Below are 20,462 nucleotides of genomic sequence, written 5' to 3'. Positions count from 1 at the left end.
GTGTATGTCACTCCAAGATGGAATGCAGAGGTAAAATTTCTAGACATGGTTAATGATTGCTTCTTGGAGCGGCTTGTCCTGGAACCTACAAGAGGAGAGACTAGTCTTGATTTAGTCCTAAGTAGAGCATAAGTTCTTGTTCAAGTGTTTGCTCATGTCCATTCCATATGGGGGGTGGGGAAGGATGCACGCTGTGTGCCCCGTTGCTGGAGATTTTTCCCTCAGTGGTATCTGTTGGGCTGGCTCTAGTACCCTTTGGTTCCGCATACGCTGATGTACCAGTATAAGGGGTGCTGCCAGCCACACGCTCACTCAGTTCTTTCTTACTGTTGCTGGAACGACCCCGCTTGCTTCGGCAAGGCTTCTTCCCAATGGCTTCTGGATTCTAATTTTTAGTTTGTTGTTTAAACATAGTTTTTTGTGTACACAGATTTTGTAGTTAGTGTTAGTGATAATAGTGTAGATAGTGCCTATCGTCGAGGGACTCCCTTCGCCTCAGAGGCTGGGTATGCCCCAATCCCCGAGCTTCAAACCTTGTGCCTCCTTTAGCAAATGTATGTCTGTAAGCGACCCGCACTGCATCTGCTTGAAGTGCTTAGGAGAACTCATGTGAGGGACAAGTGCCAGATTTGTCAGGACTTTAGACTCTGCACCAAAAATGACACAGAAAAGAGACTGAAGGCTATCCTAATGGAAGCCACTCAGACCAGCCTCAGAACCAAGTTGCTACCATTGTGCAGTGAGCATTTTGGCTTCGGTATGGTGCCAGAGGAGTGCTTTGTTCACCATCTCTGGTGCCAAGAAGAAGGACAAAAAACAGTGCACCGACAGAGGGCACTCACCAGTGCAGAAAAAGGACAAGAATGGGGAAGACCGCACAGTGCCACCTGCGCTGGGTTGCTACTCCACCCTCAGTCGCTTGGTGGCACCGTCAACCCCGCCCAGAGCACCGAGTCTGGTGCGGGACCCTCTACTGAGACCCGGAAATCACCACAGCGCCAGAAGCCTTTGCAGCAGTCAGGGATTTATTATCACCCCCAGTCCCCAGTCGTCCCCCCGACTCCAATGGCGACAGTTGTGGCTTTGATAACTAGGAGCAGGGAGCGTTCTGCTCCTTCTGGGCACCGGGCCCCCGGCACCCTCTAAGGGCAAATCGACCCTGATCCTGTCGTCACAACTTACGGTCTGCCACTGGTCCCGGGACACTCTGCACCGTATGGAGGCAGAGAAGTGTACCACTCCACTGTAGTCACCGAGGGAGGACTCTTCATTAGAGTCCATAGGGGAAACCTAAGAGCTACCACCGGTACCCAGCTGATGCAGATTCCCCCCACCAGCACCTGGCCAACGGGTCAGTGGCCAAACTGGAACCCTTGGGGTTTTCCCCAAGTACTGGATTCTCCCTCCCGTCGATGGCACTCTGTGGTCTTGAAGAGGTAGGCTTCCACCCCTTCTCACTTGGCACTGGACTCTGACTCCAGTACCAACCCTGATACTAACAGGATGTGGCTCCCATGGATGTCATTGAGGAAGCCACCGCTGCCGCCTCCTCCCCCCCCCCCCCACAAGGTCATCTCAGGGCCCAGTAGCTTGCTCCTGCAGGATGACTTCAAGGCCCATCAAGACCTTTTGAAGTGGATAGCAGCTAACATGGGGATGGAAATTGAGAAGCTTAAGGAAATATTCCACAGCCTTATTGACGTTTTGGCTGTGGCAGCTCCCTCCAAATTGGCCTTGCCCATTAACGAGGCTTTACTGGGTCCAGTCAAGGCTCTCTGGCAAACTCCTTTTCTGCCCCCCCACCTCAGAGGCCAGAGAAGAAATATGTGCCAGCATGTGGGTTTGAGCACCTATCCTTGTGCATGCACCCCACTCTTGGTTACCTGGTTGTGTCGGCAGCCAACAAGAGGGGATAGGCAAAAAAACCTGGACCTGTTTTGGGGGATAGATTTATTTAACAGGTAGCCTTCAACTGCATAGGCTTTTAGACTTGAAATTAGACGAAGGTGTCTAACCATCAGAGGAGTGAAGTTTTGGAATAGCCTTCCAAGGGAAGCAGTGGGGGCAAAAGATCTATCTGGTTTTAAGATTCTACTCGATAAGTTTATGGAGGAGATGGTATGATGGGATAATGGGATTTTGGTAAGTAATTGATCTCTAAATATTCAGGGTAAATAGGACTAATCCCCTGAGATGGGATATTAGATGGATGGGAACTGAGTTACTACAGAAAATTCTTTCCTGGGTATCTGGCTGGTGAATCTTGCCCATATGCTCAGGGTTTAGCTGATTGCCATATTTGGGGTTGGGAAGGAATTTTCCTCCAGGGCAGATTGGAGAGGCCCTGGAGGTTTTTCACCTTTCTCTGTAGCATGGGGCATGGTTGACTTGAGGGAGGCTTCTCTGCTCCTTGAAGTCTTTAAACCATGATTTAAGGACTTCAATAGCTCAGACATAGGTGAGGTTTTTCGTAGGAGTGGGTGGGTGAGATTCTGTGGCCTGCGCTGTGCAGGAGGTCAGACTAGATCAGAATGGTCCCTTCTGACCTTGGTATTTATGAGTGTCTCTAACCAGCAAGCTTTGCTGGAGAGATACAGTTACAATCCGTGGGACTCCTTGGCCAAATTTTAAAACTCTCTCTGCCTCTAGATTCAAGGCAGGAATTCACTGCCCTCTTGGAAGAGGGTAAGAATGTGACAGGACCTCTCTCCAGGTGGCTCTGGACACAGCCAACACAGCAGCCAGGACAATGACCTCAGCTGTCACCATGAAGCATTGCACGTGACTCCAGTCTTTGGGACTTCCTTGTGAGGTCCAGCAGTCTATCCAGGACCTCCCTTTTGAAAGCTCTTTACTGTTTTTGGAGCAGACACATGAGGCTTCATGGCCAGAAGGACTCAAGGGCCACCTTCCTGTCTTGGGCCTCTATATGCCATCTGTTTCAGGAAGCTCTTTAGGCCCCAACAACCACCTCGTTTCTTGGCACCACCCCTGAGACAAGAACCCTGTAAAAAGAAAGGGAGAGTGTTGGCCTCTCCTGTCCACTTCAGCCTCCCAAGTAGGGTCTCATAGATGCTCCTTGGGCCTAAGTAGGCCTTTTGAGGCTGTGTCCGAGGGCACTATACCAGTTCCTGCTTCAGATCCTGCCTCCCAGTTATTTTTTGGACCATCTGTCCCACTTCACTCTGGCATAGTCCTGCATAACATTGAACCATTGGGTGCTGAACACAGTGACAGTTGGCTATACCCTTCAGTTTTCATCCACCCCCTTCCCTCTTCAGAGACCCTTCTCTTGAGCAACTCCTTGCCCGTGAGGTGTAGTCTCTTCTGGAACTGGAGGCTATGGAGGAAATAGCTCAAGACATGAAACGGAAGGGGTTTTACTCCTGATATTTCCTAATCCCAAGGGGGGCCTCCGGCCTGTTTTCGACCTACATCACTTCAACAGTCATCTCAAGAAACTGAGGTTCTGCATGGTCTCCTCACCTTCATTATACCTTTCCTGGATCCAAGGGATTGGTACACTATCCTCAACTTAAAGGACGCATATTTTCTCATTTCTATTTTCCGTGGCCACAGAAGATTTCTTTGATTTCTTGTGAACCAATGCCAGTACCACTTCATTGCTCTTCCCTTCGGCCTGTCTACAGCCCCACGGGTTTTCACAGAGTATATGACACTAGTAGTGGCCTTCCTCAGGTGATGAGGCATCCAAGTCTACCCATACATTGTTGACTGGCTTATCTAGGGTCGGTCAGTGGCTCACATGTGGAACAGCATCAGCATAGCCCAAGCCACCTTCCGAGCACTGGACCTGTTGATAAATGAATAAAAGTCAACTTTTATTCCAGTTCAGAGAATAGAGGTTATTAGGACAGTGCTTCACTGAATCCAAACCAGAGCCTTCCTTCCAGAGGCCTGATTCCAGACAGCTGGATCTGATATCCAAAGTCATAGTCCACCCAATTATGACAGCCTGAGTTTGCCTGAAGCTGCTGGAGCACATGGCCGCATGCACTTACCTGGTTCAGCATGGAAGGCTGCATCTCAAGTCTCTACAGATGTGGCTGGTATCAGTTTACTCCCTGAACAGACACTACCTGGACTTGGTGCTCACTGTTTCACCACTGGTCCTCGCCTCTCTGGTCAGATGGAAAGATCCAAGATCAGTGTTGATGGGGGTACTCTCTCGAGCCCCATAGTCATTGGTTCCTTAGTGTCGGACACATCAGGCCGAGGTTGTGGAAGTAAGGCTTCCTAACCTAATGACTCAGGGCGTATGGTCCCAGGAAGAACTCTCCCTGCACATAAGCAGCAGGGAACTCAGGGCTGTATGTTTAGCCTGTCAGGTATTCCTCCCCCAGATCTTAGGCATGATGGTGCGAGTTCTGACAGACCATGGCCATGTTCTATATCAACAAACAGGGAGGAGCTTGATCCTCTGCCCTGTGTCAGGAGGCCATCCGCCTATGGGACTTCTGCATGAAGCATTCCATCCACCTAGAGGCATCTGACCTTTCGGGAGCCTGGAATGCACTGGCAGATCTCCTCGGCAGAGCCTTCTCTTTTCACCACGAGTAGTCTCTTCACCTGGAGATCATCAGGTTCATCCTCCAGAGGCGGGAGTCTCCCCAGGGGACCAAGTAGAACAGGAAGTACCATCAGTTTTGCTTGCTGTCTGGGCACAGTCTAGGCCCCCTCTCTGATGTCTTTCTGCTCCATGCTTTTCCCCTGTTCCCTCTGATTCACAAAGTCCTCCTGAAAATCAAGAGTAATAAAGCGAGAGTTATTCTTACAGCTCCAGCGTGGCCGTGTCAACACTGGTTTGGCATGCTGCTGGACCTATCAATAGCATCTTCTCTTTTGCTTCCACTCCACCCAGACCTGATCTCACAAGACCATGGCTGGTTGCTCCACCCGAATCTTGCATTCCTTAACCTAAGTGCATGGATGTTACGTGGCTGAACCCAGAGGATCAGACCTGTTTAGAGCAAGTTCAACAGGTCTTGTTAGGTAGTAGGAAGCTTTCCACTGGGGCTACCTACCTGGACACTGAAACGATGCTGCCTTTGGTAGGATGCGACTGGGAGTATCGATTCAGGACAGATTGCTTAGAGCAGGGCAGTTACAGCTCAAAGCTGGTTGTTCTTTTATTATTAAGGCATGCCAAACCAGCCAGCCAGAGAGTACTTCGGTTTTACCCCATTGGCTAACCGTAAGTCACACAAGCAATTCTCTTAGACACTCCAGTTTCCCATGATTGCCACCAACACTGCTCCTTATGGGGATGACCGGTTATGAAAACCAATACCCCAGTAAAAGAAAAAAGGTTCTGATCCCAAAGGACCAAGCCCCAGACCCAGGTCAAATGATAACTTAGATCTTACCCAAAGTACACGCTTATAGCCAAATTCTTATTAACTAAACTAAAATTTATTAAAAAAGGAGAGAGAGAGTTGGTTGAAAGATCAATATACATAGAGACTTGAGTTCAATTTTTTGAGGTCCAGATACATAGCAGAGATGGTGAGTGTAGTTGCCAAAAATTCTTTCAGAAATAGTCCATAGGTTATAGTTCAATGTCTATATTCAGGGTGACTCTAGTCAGTGACTGGGGATCTCAATTCTTATGGCTTAGGGTTTCCCCTTCTTGAAACCCAAAGCAGATCTGAGATGAAGGGTCGTGTCCCAGGATTTTTATATATTTCCAGTAGCCTCTTGGCCTGAGAAAACAATAGGCTTAACTTTCCGTCTCCCAAACATCATGGCAATTAGCATAGGATAATTTATCCATTAAACAGTTCGGATACAGGTTACCACAACCTTCAAAGAGACTTGTAGATAATACTATTTTACTCAAGTGTCTTCCTAAATGTTAATACTCCTTTTTTGATCTTTGAATCAAAGCCATAGTAATGGTCAAGACTTTTTTGCGTACAAGTGGCTACTTTTCTATCCCTAACAATGTAGGCTTGCATTTCAAAGCTCTATTATTTACATATCTTCCTAACAAGTCTTTAAAGTTCAGCCATGGATCATGTCAGTCTGTGAGTTAATTAACTCTTTCTGGCTCTGTGTCACCTTTCAGTGGAAATAGTATTACACTTAACGTCACAGACACATGAAAGCACTTCTCGCTATGGGCATCTCAACAAGGTCTCTCTGGTTCATTCTTCCCTTCAGACTATCTTGGACTACTTAATCCATTTGAAGCAGCTAAGTCTGGCCCTGGCATCTTTCAAGGTGCACTTAGCAGCAATCTCAGCCTTCTGCCTGCCAATGAACGGCAGGTCAGTGTTCTCCAATGAGATAACTGTCTGGTTTCTCAAGGGACTGGAGAGACTCTACCCTCACGTCCGCAAATTGATCCCTTCTTGGGACTTAAACCTGATTCTGTCAAGGCTCATGGGCCCTCCTTTCGAACCACTAGTTTTGTGCCCTCTACTACTTTTTCTCTTGGAAGGTCACCTCAGCCAGAAGGGTCTCTGAAATCAGGGTCCTTACATCAGAACCACCATACAGAGTGTTCTTCGAGGACAAGGTCCAACTGTGCCCCCACCTGGCTTTCCTACCAAAGGTGGTTTCACAATTCCATACCATCCAGGCTATTTTTCCTGCCAATCTTCTTCCCGAAGCCTCACAAGAAGTCTGAGGATGAGCAGCTTCACTCATTGGATGTTAGACATGCCCTTGTCTTCTATATTGAGAGAACTACATCCTTTTACAGATTCATGCAACTCTTTGTAGCAGTAGTAGAAAGGATGAAAGAGCTTCTGGTATCGGCCCCAGAGGATGTCAGCCTGGATAACCGCATGTATTTGGGCTTGTGACGATCAGGCCAGTGTTATGCCTCCAGCCATCCTAACAGCTCACTCCACGAGAGCTCAAGCCTCTTCAGTGGCATTCATTGCACAAGTCCCAATCCAAGACATCTATAGGGCAGCACCTTGATCATCGGTGCATAACTTTGCATCCCACTATGCCATCACTCAACAAGCTCGAGATGATGACCGGTTCGGAAAAACAGTGTTGCAGTAGCATGTCCATGAACTCCAAGTCCACCTCCTGAGCCCACAATCCACTCTGATACCACTTTGTCGGAGCAGACCAGCAAGTAAGAACTGAAAGGGTGAGTGGCAGATGGCACCCTTAACCAGTGCATGAGTGCATGGCTCCAGAGGGAGCTAGAGCCAGCCCGACAGATACCACTAAGGGGAAAATATCCTGCAACGGTGCACGTGGCGCACACTCCTAACATGGAATAGACATGAGCAACACATCCCAAAGAACAACAGTTATGTAAGGTTAGTAACCATTTTATCTGTTCAAGAGGTAAACCTAGCTGAACTGCTTGGTAATTAAATGTAAGTAGGACTGTCAAGTGATTTTAAGAAGATTAATCAATCAAGATTGTCAAATTATGGCTAAACAGCCAAGTAAAAGTGGTTAGAGACAAGAAGACATCCTTTAGAAATTGGAAGTCCAGTATTAGTGAGTAAAATAGACAGGAGCATAAATTCTGGCAAGTCAAGTGAAAAAGTATAATTAGGCAGACCAAAAAAGAATTTGAAGGACATCTAGCAAAAGACACAGAAACGAACAGCAAAAAATTAAGTACATCAGGAGCAGGAAGCCTGACAAGGAGACAGTGGGGCCTCTGGACAATAAAGGTGCTAAAGGATCATTCAAGAAAGACAAGGCCATTGCAGAAAAACTAAACGAATACTTGTATCTGTTTTCACTGCAGAGGATGTGAGGGAAATGCTTACAATCTAGCCATTCTTTTTCTGTGACAAATCTGAGGAACTGCCCCCAGATTGAGGTGTCAGATGATTTAGGAACAAATTGATAAATTAAACTGTAATAAGTCACCAGGACCAGATGGTATTCACCCAAGAGTTCTGAAGGAACTCTAATATGAAATTAAAGAACTCGTACCTGTGATTGTAACCTATCACATAAATTCGCTTCTACACCAGATGACTAGAGGATAGCTAATGTATGCCGATTTAAAAAAAAAAAAAAAGTTCCAGAGGTGATCCTGACAATTACAGTCCAGTAAACCTAACTTCAGTACCAGGTAAATTGGTTGAAATTATAGTAAAGAACAGAATGATCTGACCTATAAATACAATATGTTGGGGAAGAATCAACATGGTTTTTGTAAAGGGAAATCATGCCTCACCAATCCATGAAAAATCTTTGAGGGTGTCAGCAAGCATGTGGACAAGGGTGATCCAGTTGATACAGTGTACTTGGACTTTCCGAAGGGTCTGACAGGGTTTCGCACCAAAGGTTCATAAGCAAATTAAGCAGTTATGGAATAAGAGGGAAGGTCCTCTCTCATGGATCAATAATTGATTATAAGATAGGAAACAAAGGATAGGTATAAAATCAGTTTTCACAGTGGAGAGGTAAATAGTGGGGTCCCCTAAGGATCTGTACTGGGACCTGTGTTGTTCACCCCTTTTTCAAGATCGTTTGAGTATGTTGAACAGTGAGGTGGCAAAGCTTGCAGAGGCACTAAATTACTCAAGGTAGCTAAGTCAAAAGCTGACTGAGAAATGGATCTATCAAAGCTGGGTGTCTGGGCAACAAAATAGCAGATGAAATTCAGTGCTGATTAGTGCAAACTAATGCACATTGGAAAAAATAATCCCAACTATATACACAAAATGACAGGGGCTAAAGTGGCTGTTACTACTCAAGAAAAAGATCATAGTCATCGTGCTTAATTCTCTGAAAACATCTGCTCGATGCGTAGTGGCATTCAAAAAAAGCTAACTGTTAGGGACCATTAGGAAAGGGATCATAATGCCAAAATATAAATCCATGGTATGGCCCCACCTTGAATACTGCATGCACTTCTGGTTTCCACATCTCAAAAAAGATATTTTAGAATTGGAAGAGGTACCAAGAAGGGCAACAAAAATAAGTGGTACGGAACAACTTCCATACAGGGAGAGATTAAAAAGACCGGGACTGGTTAGCTTATTTAAAAAAAAAAGGAAAAAAAAGACAGCTAGTATGGGATGGGATATGATGTCCATAAAATCACAAATGGTTTGGAGAAAGTGAATAGGGAAATGTTATTTATCCTGTCACATAACACAATAATTATGGGATTAATAGGTAGCAGGCTTAAAACAAACATACGAAAGTGGTACTTCATACAGCACACAGTCAACCAGGGAATGTTTTGAAGGCCAAAAGCACAATGAGGTTCAAAAAAGAATTAGATAAGTTCATGGAGGACAGGTCCCTCAATGGCTATTAGCCAAGATGGTCAGGGACACAACCCCATCCTCTGGATGTCCCTAAATCTCTGATTGACAGAAGCTGGGACTGGGCAACAGGGTTCTTTTAATTCCCTCTGAAGCTTCTGGCACTGGCCACTGTCACAGACAGGATATTGGGCTTGATGGCCCATTGGTCTGACCCAGCATTATTTAGGTGATTCATGACAAACTTAAGTTGGTTGGTGACCTTTAGTGCTGACTGTGACTTTCTATGAAGATCACAATGTTCAAGGGTTTTTCCTTCAGGTAACACAAATGTACAGTTTTCACTGTTGCTTAATGCTTTTTTGACAGGAAATTTCCTTAAGTTTATGTATAAAAATTGCTCTTATCTTGCAAGCTGTTTGGACTAAACAGCTTGTTCCTCTCTGGCCCCAAACCATCTTGTGGGTTTTCTCCCACTGACATGGGGACAGTAATGGATCTAGGATTTTGCGGTGTGGTGTGCAAATTTGTTTTGAGACAGTGAAGCAGTTGAGGTGTGTTTGGAATACAGCATTCATACCGACAAAAATCTTTGAGATCAAAGTTGACTTCCAAAGCAGATACTTGCATTTTCTAGCAATTTGTTCATGTTATAGGTCAACTCTTGATGAATAAAGGTCTCATAGTGACCTTAAACCAAATTTGGTGGTGGTGATAAAAATTTAAGTTTCAACCTTGGTGTAGATTGTACTACTAAAATGCATTTTTGAACAAAGTAGTACTGTATCTTCTTCTGGTTTAGCATTCAGTGGGTATTTAAATGAATAGCTGACTTAGATTTTGTTAGGATAAAATCTGGTTTTGATAAAAAGGGATGGAACTCAAGGTTGTGGTTTACCCAATCTTGGGGGGGTGGGGGAGGAGAAGAATGGTTTGAAATGAAATACATCCCATGTGATGTATTTAATTATAGTTTATTCCTCAAACACAAGCATAAACTTTATCCAAAATGGAAAACTATTCTGTGAAACACAAGTGTATTTGCTCTAATATATCAAAACACTTCTACCAATGTACTTGCTTTTTCAGCATCTAAACTACTACAAAGCTTGCGCCAAATTTATCCAAATGTGCTTAGAGCATTTCTGATGCCAAGTTGGCTGGACTGAAGTGCAGGAGTCAATTCTAAATACAACACTTTGTTTTCAGTGGTTCTGTCTTCCATGACTTTATTTCCACAATTAACAATCATCCTCATGCAGTAAATTATGCTCAACCTCTTTCACAAGTATAGGTTATGGGTTTGAATTTTGGATCTTCAATTTTAAGAATTGGAAGACAAATGAACTAAATTATGTCATTAGTAGTCAATTTATTTCCTCTTGTGTAGACTCAACGGATGGTCTTGTGTTTGAGACAATCGTGTTGGTTAAGTAATGGAAAAGGTTCCTTAGCTTTGATTCAGTTCTTGGTTTGTGTGGGGGTTTTTTTGTTGTCGTTTTGGTTGGTTGGGTTTTTTTGACAGTGATCTTAGAGCAAGACAGATTTCCACTGAGGATGTGACAGTACTGTCAGCCTGTAATCTGACAAGTCTCTCAAAGCAACTTGGAAAAGGTTTAAGTTCAGTGGCTCTCTGATGAGAAGCATTCCTTGTGTAATATGAATGCTGCTATTTTAATCAAAGTACACTTCTATCTCGATAACACAGTCCTTGGGAGCCAAAAAATCTTACCATGTTATATCGAACTTCCTTTGGCCTCGAGCGTTTCCGTTAATAGTCACTTCCCACCCCCGACTGACCCCTCAGAACCCCCAATCCGTCCAACCCCCGTGCTTCTTGTCCCCTGACCACCCCCTCCAGAGAGGATCCCCCCCCCCTCATACCCCCAGTCCCTAATCATCCCCTGGACCCCACCCCCTACCCAAAATATAATCTTGGCAGATGATTAGAGATTTAGGTCCTCTGAAACACTTAATTTAATGTCAATACTGTTGTTTTAAGGCAGTCATCAAACGTAAGGCATTGAGATTATTTTTATTTATATTGTGGGTAGCCCTTGAAAGCCAAGATCCTATTACACAGGCACGGTATAGTGTATTAAAGATTAATGGAATTTGTTCCCATTTCTTGGGACCTTTCCATACAAATATAACTGTGTGCTTTTGGTGGGGTGGAGGGGAGAAGCGTTTGCAGGGTGGCTGTAAAAAGGGGAATGCAGTGATTAGCAGAAATGTTTTTTCCTAAAAGGGACAAATCATTTGTTGTTTAAAAACACCCAAATGTTTCCTGTCTTCTTCAGGCAATATTGCACAATTGCAAACAGGAGGAGATGTTGTTTGAGATACCTATTTGGAGTGATCCATTCTATACAAAAGTTTAAAAACTGCTGACCTAGAAACTTCATTCCTGTTTTTTTAGATGCTTCCTTTAAACACCAATATTCGACTTGCATACTCCAATGGAAAAGATGATGAACAGAACTTCATTCAGAATCTCAGCTTGTTTCTCTGCACGTTTCTCAAGGAACATGGTCAACTTATAGAAAAGAGATTAAATCTGAGGGAAACGTTAATGGAGGTAAGTTCTCTAGTGGCAGTTAATGTACTTTGTATGTCCTTGTGCTGGATGAGTACCTCAAATGATGTGTCCCTAGTGCAGTTATTTGAACTAAATCTGTAGCATTCACCACAAAAGAAATGCAGTTAGAGAAGTAAGTCCTTGAGTTTCCTTCTCATAACTAACAAATACTTAAACCCCTGACTGAGACACATTAAAGATATTTCACTTGGTAACACCTGCTAATTGCACTTTTATATGCAGTGACCTTACATTATTTATATCACGATGCCCAAAGACTGCAGTCATGAACAGGACCCCATTGTGCTATATGCTGTACAAATTTATAGGCAGATACAGTTCCTGCTACTAAAGAATTACACGGTAAAACTTGAAAGCTGTGTGAGAGAGGGGTGTATGTAAGTGTAATATAACATTTAGCTTTCGACTTAAACTATCCTAGTGTCTTCTCTGTATTTATCATAACCACCATAAAGTGAGCTGTTTCAAACTTTCAGTATTAAACTAAGCAACCTAGTTGAGAGAATTATTCCATCATTATGTAATAAGAGATATACATTGCAGTAATACATGCCATTGGGGTAATCTTTAAAGGTTAAAAGTGGCAGTGTTATACCAATAAAATAAAAACCAGCAGGATCTTATTAAAGGGGAAAAGGCAAAATGCCACATTTATTGTGAATACAGAAAGAATCATAGTAAGCAGTTAGTTATAGCTATAACATTCCATTCAACTTCATATTTATTCACACATTCATTCATACACACAAACAGGTTCTGCGAGGTTATCATCATAGTTACTAGCCTTAGAGTTGCTCATGCCAAGCCACTGGCCCAGTGGCCTGGACATGAGGAGGGAGCAGGGCCTTGTCAGTTGCTCATCTGGCGCTCCTGGAAGTTGGTTTGCAGAATCAGACCCCAAAGTTCTCCCTTTCTAGAGTCCATTTTTATAGGAATTTCTTCCTATGCCAGTCTATGGGAATTGCTTCATCATGCTGTTGCTGAATCAATCAGCAGATGGCACATTCCTGACAGCTCCGTGCTGCCAGATGTTATCTTGTTCTTTGGTTCTCCCATTCTTGAGGCTGTTAGGTGGATTCCAGTCTGCCCTCTGGGGGTCCTCTGGTTATTTCCACTTGATGCCTTCTACAGCTAATGGACACTGGATTCTTAGGTTGGCACCTCCCTGATTATTCAGTTATTATCCACACCAAGCATCCATCCACATACATCCTCTGTCTCTATTTTAATCACAATTGTTAACAAAGCGAGATGAATACAGCAGAAGGGCGGGGAGTCTCTTGGTGCTGTTTCTGTTAGAGTATTGCTTTGAGTCTTTCTCTCTCTGTGTGAGTAGTTGTTGTTTCAAAGAATTGCTTTGAGAACAGACTCGGATTTAGAATGTACTAACACAATTATCAGCTTGCAAGTTTCACACAGAGACGGAAAGAAACAGTACTAAAAACCAAGAGATTAGTAGTACCCTGGAATTTAAACTATGAGGAATCAAACTCATTTGTGATTTTTAATGCAGAACTTCTTTAATGTGATCCAACAGCAGAACTCCAAGCCCTATATACTGTGTACTCTTGGTTACTATATTTGCATTACAGCAGCACCTAGGGTATGTCTGCACAGTATTTAAACACTTGTGGCTGATCCATGCCTGCTGGCTCGGACTAAGGGATCGCTTAATTGCAGTGTAGATGCCCCATATCTCAATGTTTGAACTTTGACCCGTTAAACTTTTACCCCCAATTGGTGAGATTGCAGATTATGTATTCCTTACGCCACCCGCTCCTAAACTGAATTTCGCACCCCTTGATAATCTGTACCTTATTCCCAATAACCAGAAACTTCTATGCCTAAACTCTGTACCATTTTCTTTTTACTTCAACATTATCTTAATAAAATTATTAAATTTGGGTTGGGGCAGCAGCCTGAGCTCTAGGATCATTCCACTTTGCAGAATCCTAGAGCCCGGGCTGAACGTCTACATTGCAATTAAACAGCCCCACAAACCCCAGCCTGAGTCAGCTGGCACAGGCCAGCCATGGGTGTTTAATTGCCATGTAGACATATTCCTAGAGGTTGCAGTTAGAGATTAAGGCCTCATTGTGCTAAATGCTGTACATATGTTGTAGTAGTCAAAGCTTACAGTATTACTATAATTCTGCTTGCTCCCTTCTTTTCCTGGTTGCTGCTGCATTCCTTTTTTCCTCTGTCGTGAAATATAACTAAAAGCAATGCAGTGAAATAGAATAAAAGAAAATTTCAGTTGCAGTTGAAAAGGGTGTGAAACTGAAACCCTGGAAGATTTTATCAAATACTTAAAGGGCAATCTATCTAAGCAGCAAGTATAGAACAGTTACAGTGGAGTCCCCTGAGTCTGTATTTGTAAGTAGACAGGCCCTTAGATTGGGGAATAATCTTGCAATGGAAGTGTAAAAAGCCCCATTTTTTTCAATCATTTAAAACTGAACTGGGCAAGGTATTTGTGAATATTTTGCAGAAAACTGTTCTGCACCATCAGAAGTATTAGAACAGTGGTTCTCAATCTGTTTTGGCCCATAGCCCACAAGAATCTAAAAGATGAATGTAGGATTTGAGTCATAGGATAGATCTCTTTAGTCGTGTTGCGATTCAAAGTTGTGCTGGGTGTCGGCTGTTCTGTGTTGCTGCTTTTGCCTCTCTCCTGCTCAGCCCTTCAAACAACAAAGTATTTTCATATTCCTTTGCAACTGCTTCAAAAGTTTTATGTGGAACTAGATTCACTTTCTGCCTTTGTTGTTTTAGCACCACTGTGGATGCATATTAGCTGACATGAGTCTCCTGCTACTTCAGCTGTTGCCCCACATTGTAGTGTGGTGGCCTTTTGAAATCTCCCTCAGTGCATTGCTTCTGGCAGCTGAACTACTCTGATCAGAGTCCAGAATATTGCAGCTGACAATGTTTAGGACAGTGCTAGTGGAGACACGGGGCAGACACTGCAAAGTATCTTAAACTGATTCAGCATAGCTAGCATGAATACGCTGAATTGTTTCTCGTTAAATTGCTTCAGTACAGTGAGTTCAGTTGCAAAAGATTCACATCTTTACTAACGACAAGACCTCTTTTTGAGGTGTTCTTCGTAGCACAGTATCTTCATTCTGGCTTCCTAGCTCTGACAGGTGCAACTGTTAAGATTATATAGATTTGTTTTCTTCTTTAGAAAAAAATTAGTATTCTGAGAGTCCAGGACCCAGATTTTTAAAGGTATTTAGATGTTGCTTGGTCATCAAGTGTTGAGGGAATTTAGACTAAGTGCCTAAATCCCTGTTGAAAATGAGATTTAGGCTCTTAAATCAGGTGTTGCAACAGTGACCCAGCAAAGCCTGAATATCTTTTAAAAATGTGGGCCTAAGTCCCTGGGATGCTTATGAAACACTTCAAATCCTATGCAACTGCTTCAACTGGTTTTACAAAAGTTCTTAAACTGGTTGCAGAAGACTATGCTTTTGGAGTTTTAAGAACTGATTTATTCAAGTGCTTGCTTATGTCTTTTCCATACTAGGTATGTGCATGCTGTGTGCACTGTTTCTGGAGATTTTTCCCTTAGTGGAATCTGTAGGGTCGGCTCTAGTTCCCTCTAGAGTTGCACACATACCCATTGGGATAAGGGGTGCCACCGGCTTCGCATGCTCTTAATTCCTTCTTGCTACCCATGATGGTTGCTGGAATGATCTTTCTTGCTACGGCAAGTGGTTTGGACTTTTCTCCATTTATTCTTAGTGTAGTTAGTTCTCAGTGTTAGCATATATACTAGTGTAAATTGTTGTCTCTGTCATCAAGGGACTCTTTGTCCCAGGGGCTGGGCATGTCCCAATCCCTGGGCTTCAAGCTCTGGGCCTCTTACAGCAATCTGATGCAAGGTGAATGACCTGCACTCTAGCTGTTTAAAGTGTCTGGGGGAGTCTCAGGTTAAAGATAAGTGCCAGATCTTCAGGGATTGCAGCCCTTGCACTAGAAAAAAGTGTCCTTCAGCTGTATGTCCTACTCATGGATGTGGCCCTCAGCCCAATCTCAGAACCAAACTGTTCCACATCAGTGCTGAGCACTTCGATATCCATGCAAAGCACTCCCTCGGCACAGTGCTCTTTCTGCCACCATTCCTCATCTCCGGTGCTGAGCAAGATGCATAAGAAACAGGACACTGAGAGAGGGCGCTCCGTGGTGCAGGAAATGGACAGATAAGTGAGACCCATGTGAGGTCACTTGTCCCACTGAGCCACTGATGGCACTGCCAACTCCACTTAGAGTGCCTAGTCTGGTTTGGGACCCACCATAGACTCCTGGAAGCAGCCATGGTGCTTAGGTGTCCGCCACCTCTTTCAACACCGGAGGCGTTTTTCAAGCGATGAAGGACCTGTCTCCCTCAATTCTGCCAACCCCACAAGGATCTCTGGCAGCCAGGACAGTTGGGGACAGGAAAGAGCAGGAAGCGCTGAGCTCCATGCCAGGACCAACTACCTCAGCACTGTCTAGGAGCAAGGCTTCCATGATCCTGGCACAATGTCACTGATCCGCAGGCTTTTTAAAGGTGCATCAGAGGGCATTACATCAGTCTGAGTTCCAGATTCATCGCCTTTCTTGGTTTTGAACCATCTTGTTGCCCTTCAGCCAAGCATGGTCATAGATAATGTCGGACTGTTGGTTCCTCAGGATAGTAACAGTTGGTTCCACCCTCCAGTTTGTATCTACTCCTCCCTCCCATTCCCTACCCCAGTCCTTCTTCGGGGCCCTTCTCACCAGCAACTCCTCGCTGGGGAGATGCAGTCCCTCCTACTTGTGGGGGCCTGTAGTCCATTGGGGGGAATAGCCCCACCCCCTCTGGGTCTACGGCAGCCAATCCGCCTCACTACGTCTCTGGGAGGCTGCCTGGCATGGGAAATGCAGGGCAGGTCTGTGATCAGGGCCAAACGACAAACAGCCCCTGGTCAGGGCGGGGCAGCAGAGTCTCTGGCTCAGGCTTGTACTCTGGCTGGGTAGCCAAACAGTCGGTCAGCCCAGGCCCTTGATCAGGGTGGGGCAGTAGAGTCTGAGAGGTCAGGCCTGCACTCAGGCTGAGCAGAAAAACAGTCAGGCCTCCTAGCTCTGGCAGAGGGCCAACAAGCGCAGGCCTCTTACCTAAGAGAGGGGAGACTGCCACCCACGGGTTGGGGTGGCATGGGGGGTGACGCAGGCCCACCCACTCCACTGCATCCCGGCCCAGGCCCCTAGCACTGGCAGAGCAGTCTGCCACCAGGTCAGCGGGGATTGTGACTGCAACTCACTGACTCACCTGCTGTCAGGATTGCAGTCAGACGGGCGGGGGGGGGATGGCGTTATCCCGGACCACTTCCTAACTCCCCTTCAGGGCATACCTGGCTCTGTAGAGGGTCGTCCTGGTCGTTGGGGAAGAGGGCCTCTGTCAGGGCTTGCATCTCCTCCATGTTCAGGTCTGTAAATGGTCCTAGCCAGTCCTCCACTTCCTCAGGGTCTGTAGCAGCCACCCAGCTCTAGAGCTCACAGGAGGATTCTGGCTCCTTTGGCGGCTGGGGCCCCAACTGAGTTCTCCGGCCCGCCTTTTGTACTTCCTGTCCCGTCCACTGCCTTCTGGCAGGAAGGTTGAGTGTGGCGTGGTTCCACCCACCAAGGTTCAGTGAGGAGCCCCTCCCCCTCTGGGTCTGTGGGTGACCAATCTGCCTCGTTACAGGGCCATAGAGGAAGCTCCTTGAGAGGGAAGAGGTTTTTTTTTACTCCCAGTATTTCCTAATCCTGAAGGCCAAAGGGGGCCTACTGCCTATCTTGAACCTGCGTCACCTCAACAGATATCTCAAGAAACTAAAGTTCTGCATGGGTGTCTCTGGCCTCCATCATACCTCCCTAGATCCAGGAGACTGCTATGCCTCCCTCAGTTTAATGGAGCTTACTTTCACATTTCTATCTTCCACAGTCACCAAACATTTCTCAGGTTTGTAGGGGGTCAACGCCACTACCAATTCACTGCTCTCCCCTTCAGCCTATTGGCAGCCCCACAGGTCTTCACGAATTGTATGACAGTAGCAGCAGCCTTCCTCATGCACCAATGTGTCCAAGTCTATTCTTGTCTCAATGACTGGCTGATCAAAGGTCAGTCGCATGCAGCACAGCATCAGTACAGTCCGGCCCACCTTCCAGTCACTGGGTCTGCTGATTAAACAAGCAAAAGTCAACTCTGGTCCCAGCTCAGAGAATAGAGTTAATCGGGGCAGTGCTTGACTCAACCTAAGCCAGAATCTTCCTTCTGGAGGTCCAATTCCAAACTTATGTCAGATCTGATATCCAATGTCACAGTCCATCCAATGATGACTGTTCAGGTCTGCCTCAAACTATTGGGACACATGGCAGCATGTACTTATGTGGTATAGTATGCTAGGGTTCACCTCCAGCCCCTCCAGATGTGGCTGACATAAGTCTACTCTCTGAGTAGACAACATTTAGACTCGCTGTCCAACCTCCAGTCCTCACTCCTGACCTGGTGGAAAGACCCAGAATCGGTAATGTTATGGGGTACCCTTTGCTGCTCCTTAACTGTTTGTAGCCTTAATCTCTGTTAGATCTAGGGTAGGGAGCCCATCTCAACAACTTCAGGACCCATGGCCTCTGGTCCGAAGAAATAGTCTTTCTACACATAAATGTCTGGGAACTCAGGGCTTAGCTTGCCACGAGTTCCTTCCCCAGATCTCAAGCAAAGTGGTGAAGGTCCTGACAGACATGACCACATCCATGTTTTACATCAACAAGCAGGGAGGTGCTCTATCTTCAGCCCGAAATGTACTGATGGATCACATCAGCAGAGCTTTTTCTTCTCACCATGAGTGGTCTCTTCACCTGGAAGTGATCAGCGTCGTCGTCCAGATGCATCCGATGAAGTGAGCTGTAGCTCACGAAAGCTTATGCTCTAATAAATTGTTAGTCTCTAAGGTGCCACAAGTACTCCTTTTCATCTTCCAGAGGTGGGAGCCTCCCCAGTTGGACCTATTGAAGGTCTGGAGCAACAGGTAACGACCCTGCGTTGTATACGAGAGACTGAGGATTTTCTGGACCAAACTCAGGATAGCCTTCTAGGGGCACAAAGCTCTAAAGATATAGAGCAGGTTGCACAGAGGAGCCAAGAGGCCAGTGAAGAAGCTTGGCAACATGTGACCTCCAGAAGAGGTAAGCGGAATGTCCGGGTTCCAGTAACACAGACACAGGTAACTAACCGCTTTCATGTTCTCTCCACAAGTACCATTGCGGAGAGTGGACCAGATGATATGTCTGGGGGGAGAAAGCAGAAGGAGACTCCGCTGGTTGGGAGGCATGAGATGCGATGTCCTGAGGTTGGGGGTTCCACGACCACCACTCCCAAGAGGAGAAGGCGGGTGGTGGTGGTCGGGGACTCTCTCCTCCGGGGGACTGAGTCATCTATCTGCCGCCCTGACCGGGAAAACCGAGAAGTCTGCTGCTTGCCAGGGGCTAAGATTCGTGATGTGACGGAGAGACTGCCGAGACTCATCAAGCCCTCGGATCGCTACCCCTTCCTGCTTCTCCACGTGGGCACCAATGATACTGCCAAGAATGACCTTGAGCGGATCACTGCGGACTACGTGGCTCTGGGAAGAAGGATAAAGGAGTTGGAGGCGCAAGTGGTGTTCTCGTCCATCCTCCCCGTGGAAGGAAAAGGCCTGGGTAGGGACCGTCGAATCGTGGAGGTCAACGAATGGCTACGCAGGTGGTGTCGGAGAGAAGGCTTTGGATTCTTTGACCATGGGATGGTGTTCCATGAAGGAGGAGTGCTGGGCAGAGACGGGCTCCATCTTACGAAGAGAGGGAAGAACATCTTTGCCAGCAGGCTGGCTAACCTAGTGAGGAGGGCTTTAAACTAGGTTCACCGGGGGAAGGAGACCAAAGCCCTGAGGTAAGTGGGAAAGCGGGATACCGGGAGGAAGCACAGGCAGGAATGTCTGTGAGGGGAGGGCTCCTGCCTCATACTGGGAATGAGGGGCGATCAACAGGTTATCTCAAGTGCTTATATACAAATGCACAAAGCCTTGGAAACAAGCAGGGAGAACTGGAGGTCCTGGTGATGTCAAGGAATTATGACGTGATTGGAATAACAGAGACTTGGTGGGATAACTCACATGACTGGAGTACAGTCATGGATGGTTATAAACTGTTCAGGAAGGACAGGCAGGGCAGAAAAGGTGGGGGAGTAGCACTGTATGTAAGGGAGCAGTATGACTGCTCAGAGCTCCGGTACGAAACTGTGGAAAAACCTGAGTGTCTCTGGATTAAGTTTAGAAGTGTGTGCAACAAGAGTGATGTCATGGTGGGAGTCTGCTATAGACCACCGGACCAGGGGGATGAGGTGGATGAGGCTTTCTTCCGGCAACTCACGGAAGCTACTAGATCGCATGCCCTGATTCTCATGGGTGACTTTAATTTTCCTGATATCTGCTGGGAGAGCAATACAGCGGTGCATAGACAATCCAGGAAGTTTTTGGAAAGTGTAGGGGACAATTTCCTGGTGCAAGTGCTAGGGGAGCCAACTAGGGGGAGCGCTTTTCTTGACCTGCTGCTCACAAACCGGGTAGAATTAGTGGGGGAAGCAAAAGTGG

The 20,462-nt window shown here is 45.8% G+C and overlaps 1 protein-coding gene across 4 annotated transcripts in view; it reads left to right on the top strand.

The window, feature by feature from the left end:
* The window catches only part of XPO1 (exportin 1), an 84,650-nt gene that overhangs the window by 31,705 nt on the left and 32,483 nt on the right, over positions 1–20,462 (top strand). For all 4 annotated transcript variants that reach the window (XM_038394652.2, XM_043511972.1, XM_043511973.1 and 1 more), the window contains one exon: positions 11,644–11,802. In XM_038394652.2, the coding sequence (XP_038250580.1) occupies positions 11,644–11,802 (159 nt within the window). The remainder of the gene's footprint in view (positions 1–11,643; positions 11,803–20,462) is intronic.

The sequence above is a fragment of the Dermochelys coriacea genome, chromosome 3 (genome assembly GCF_009764565.3).
Source record: "Dermochelys coriacea isolate rDerCor1 chromosome 3, rDerCor1.pri.v4, whole genome shotgun sequence".
NCBI classification, from domain to species: domain Eukaryota; kingdom Metazoa; phylum Chordata; order Testudines; family Dermochelyidae; genus Dermochelys; species Dermochelys coriacea.
Note: the sequence above shows the minus strand (reverse complement) of the source record. Positions and strands in the feature narration are given on the sequence as shown.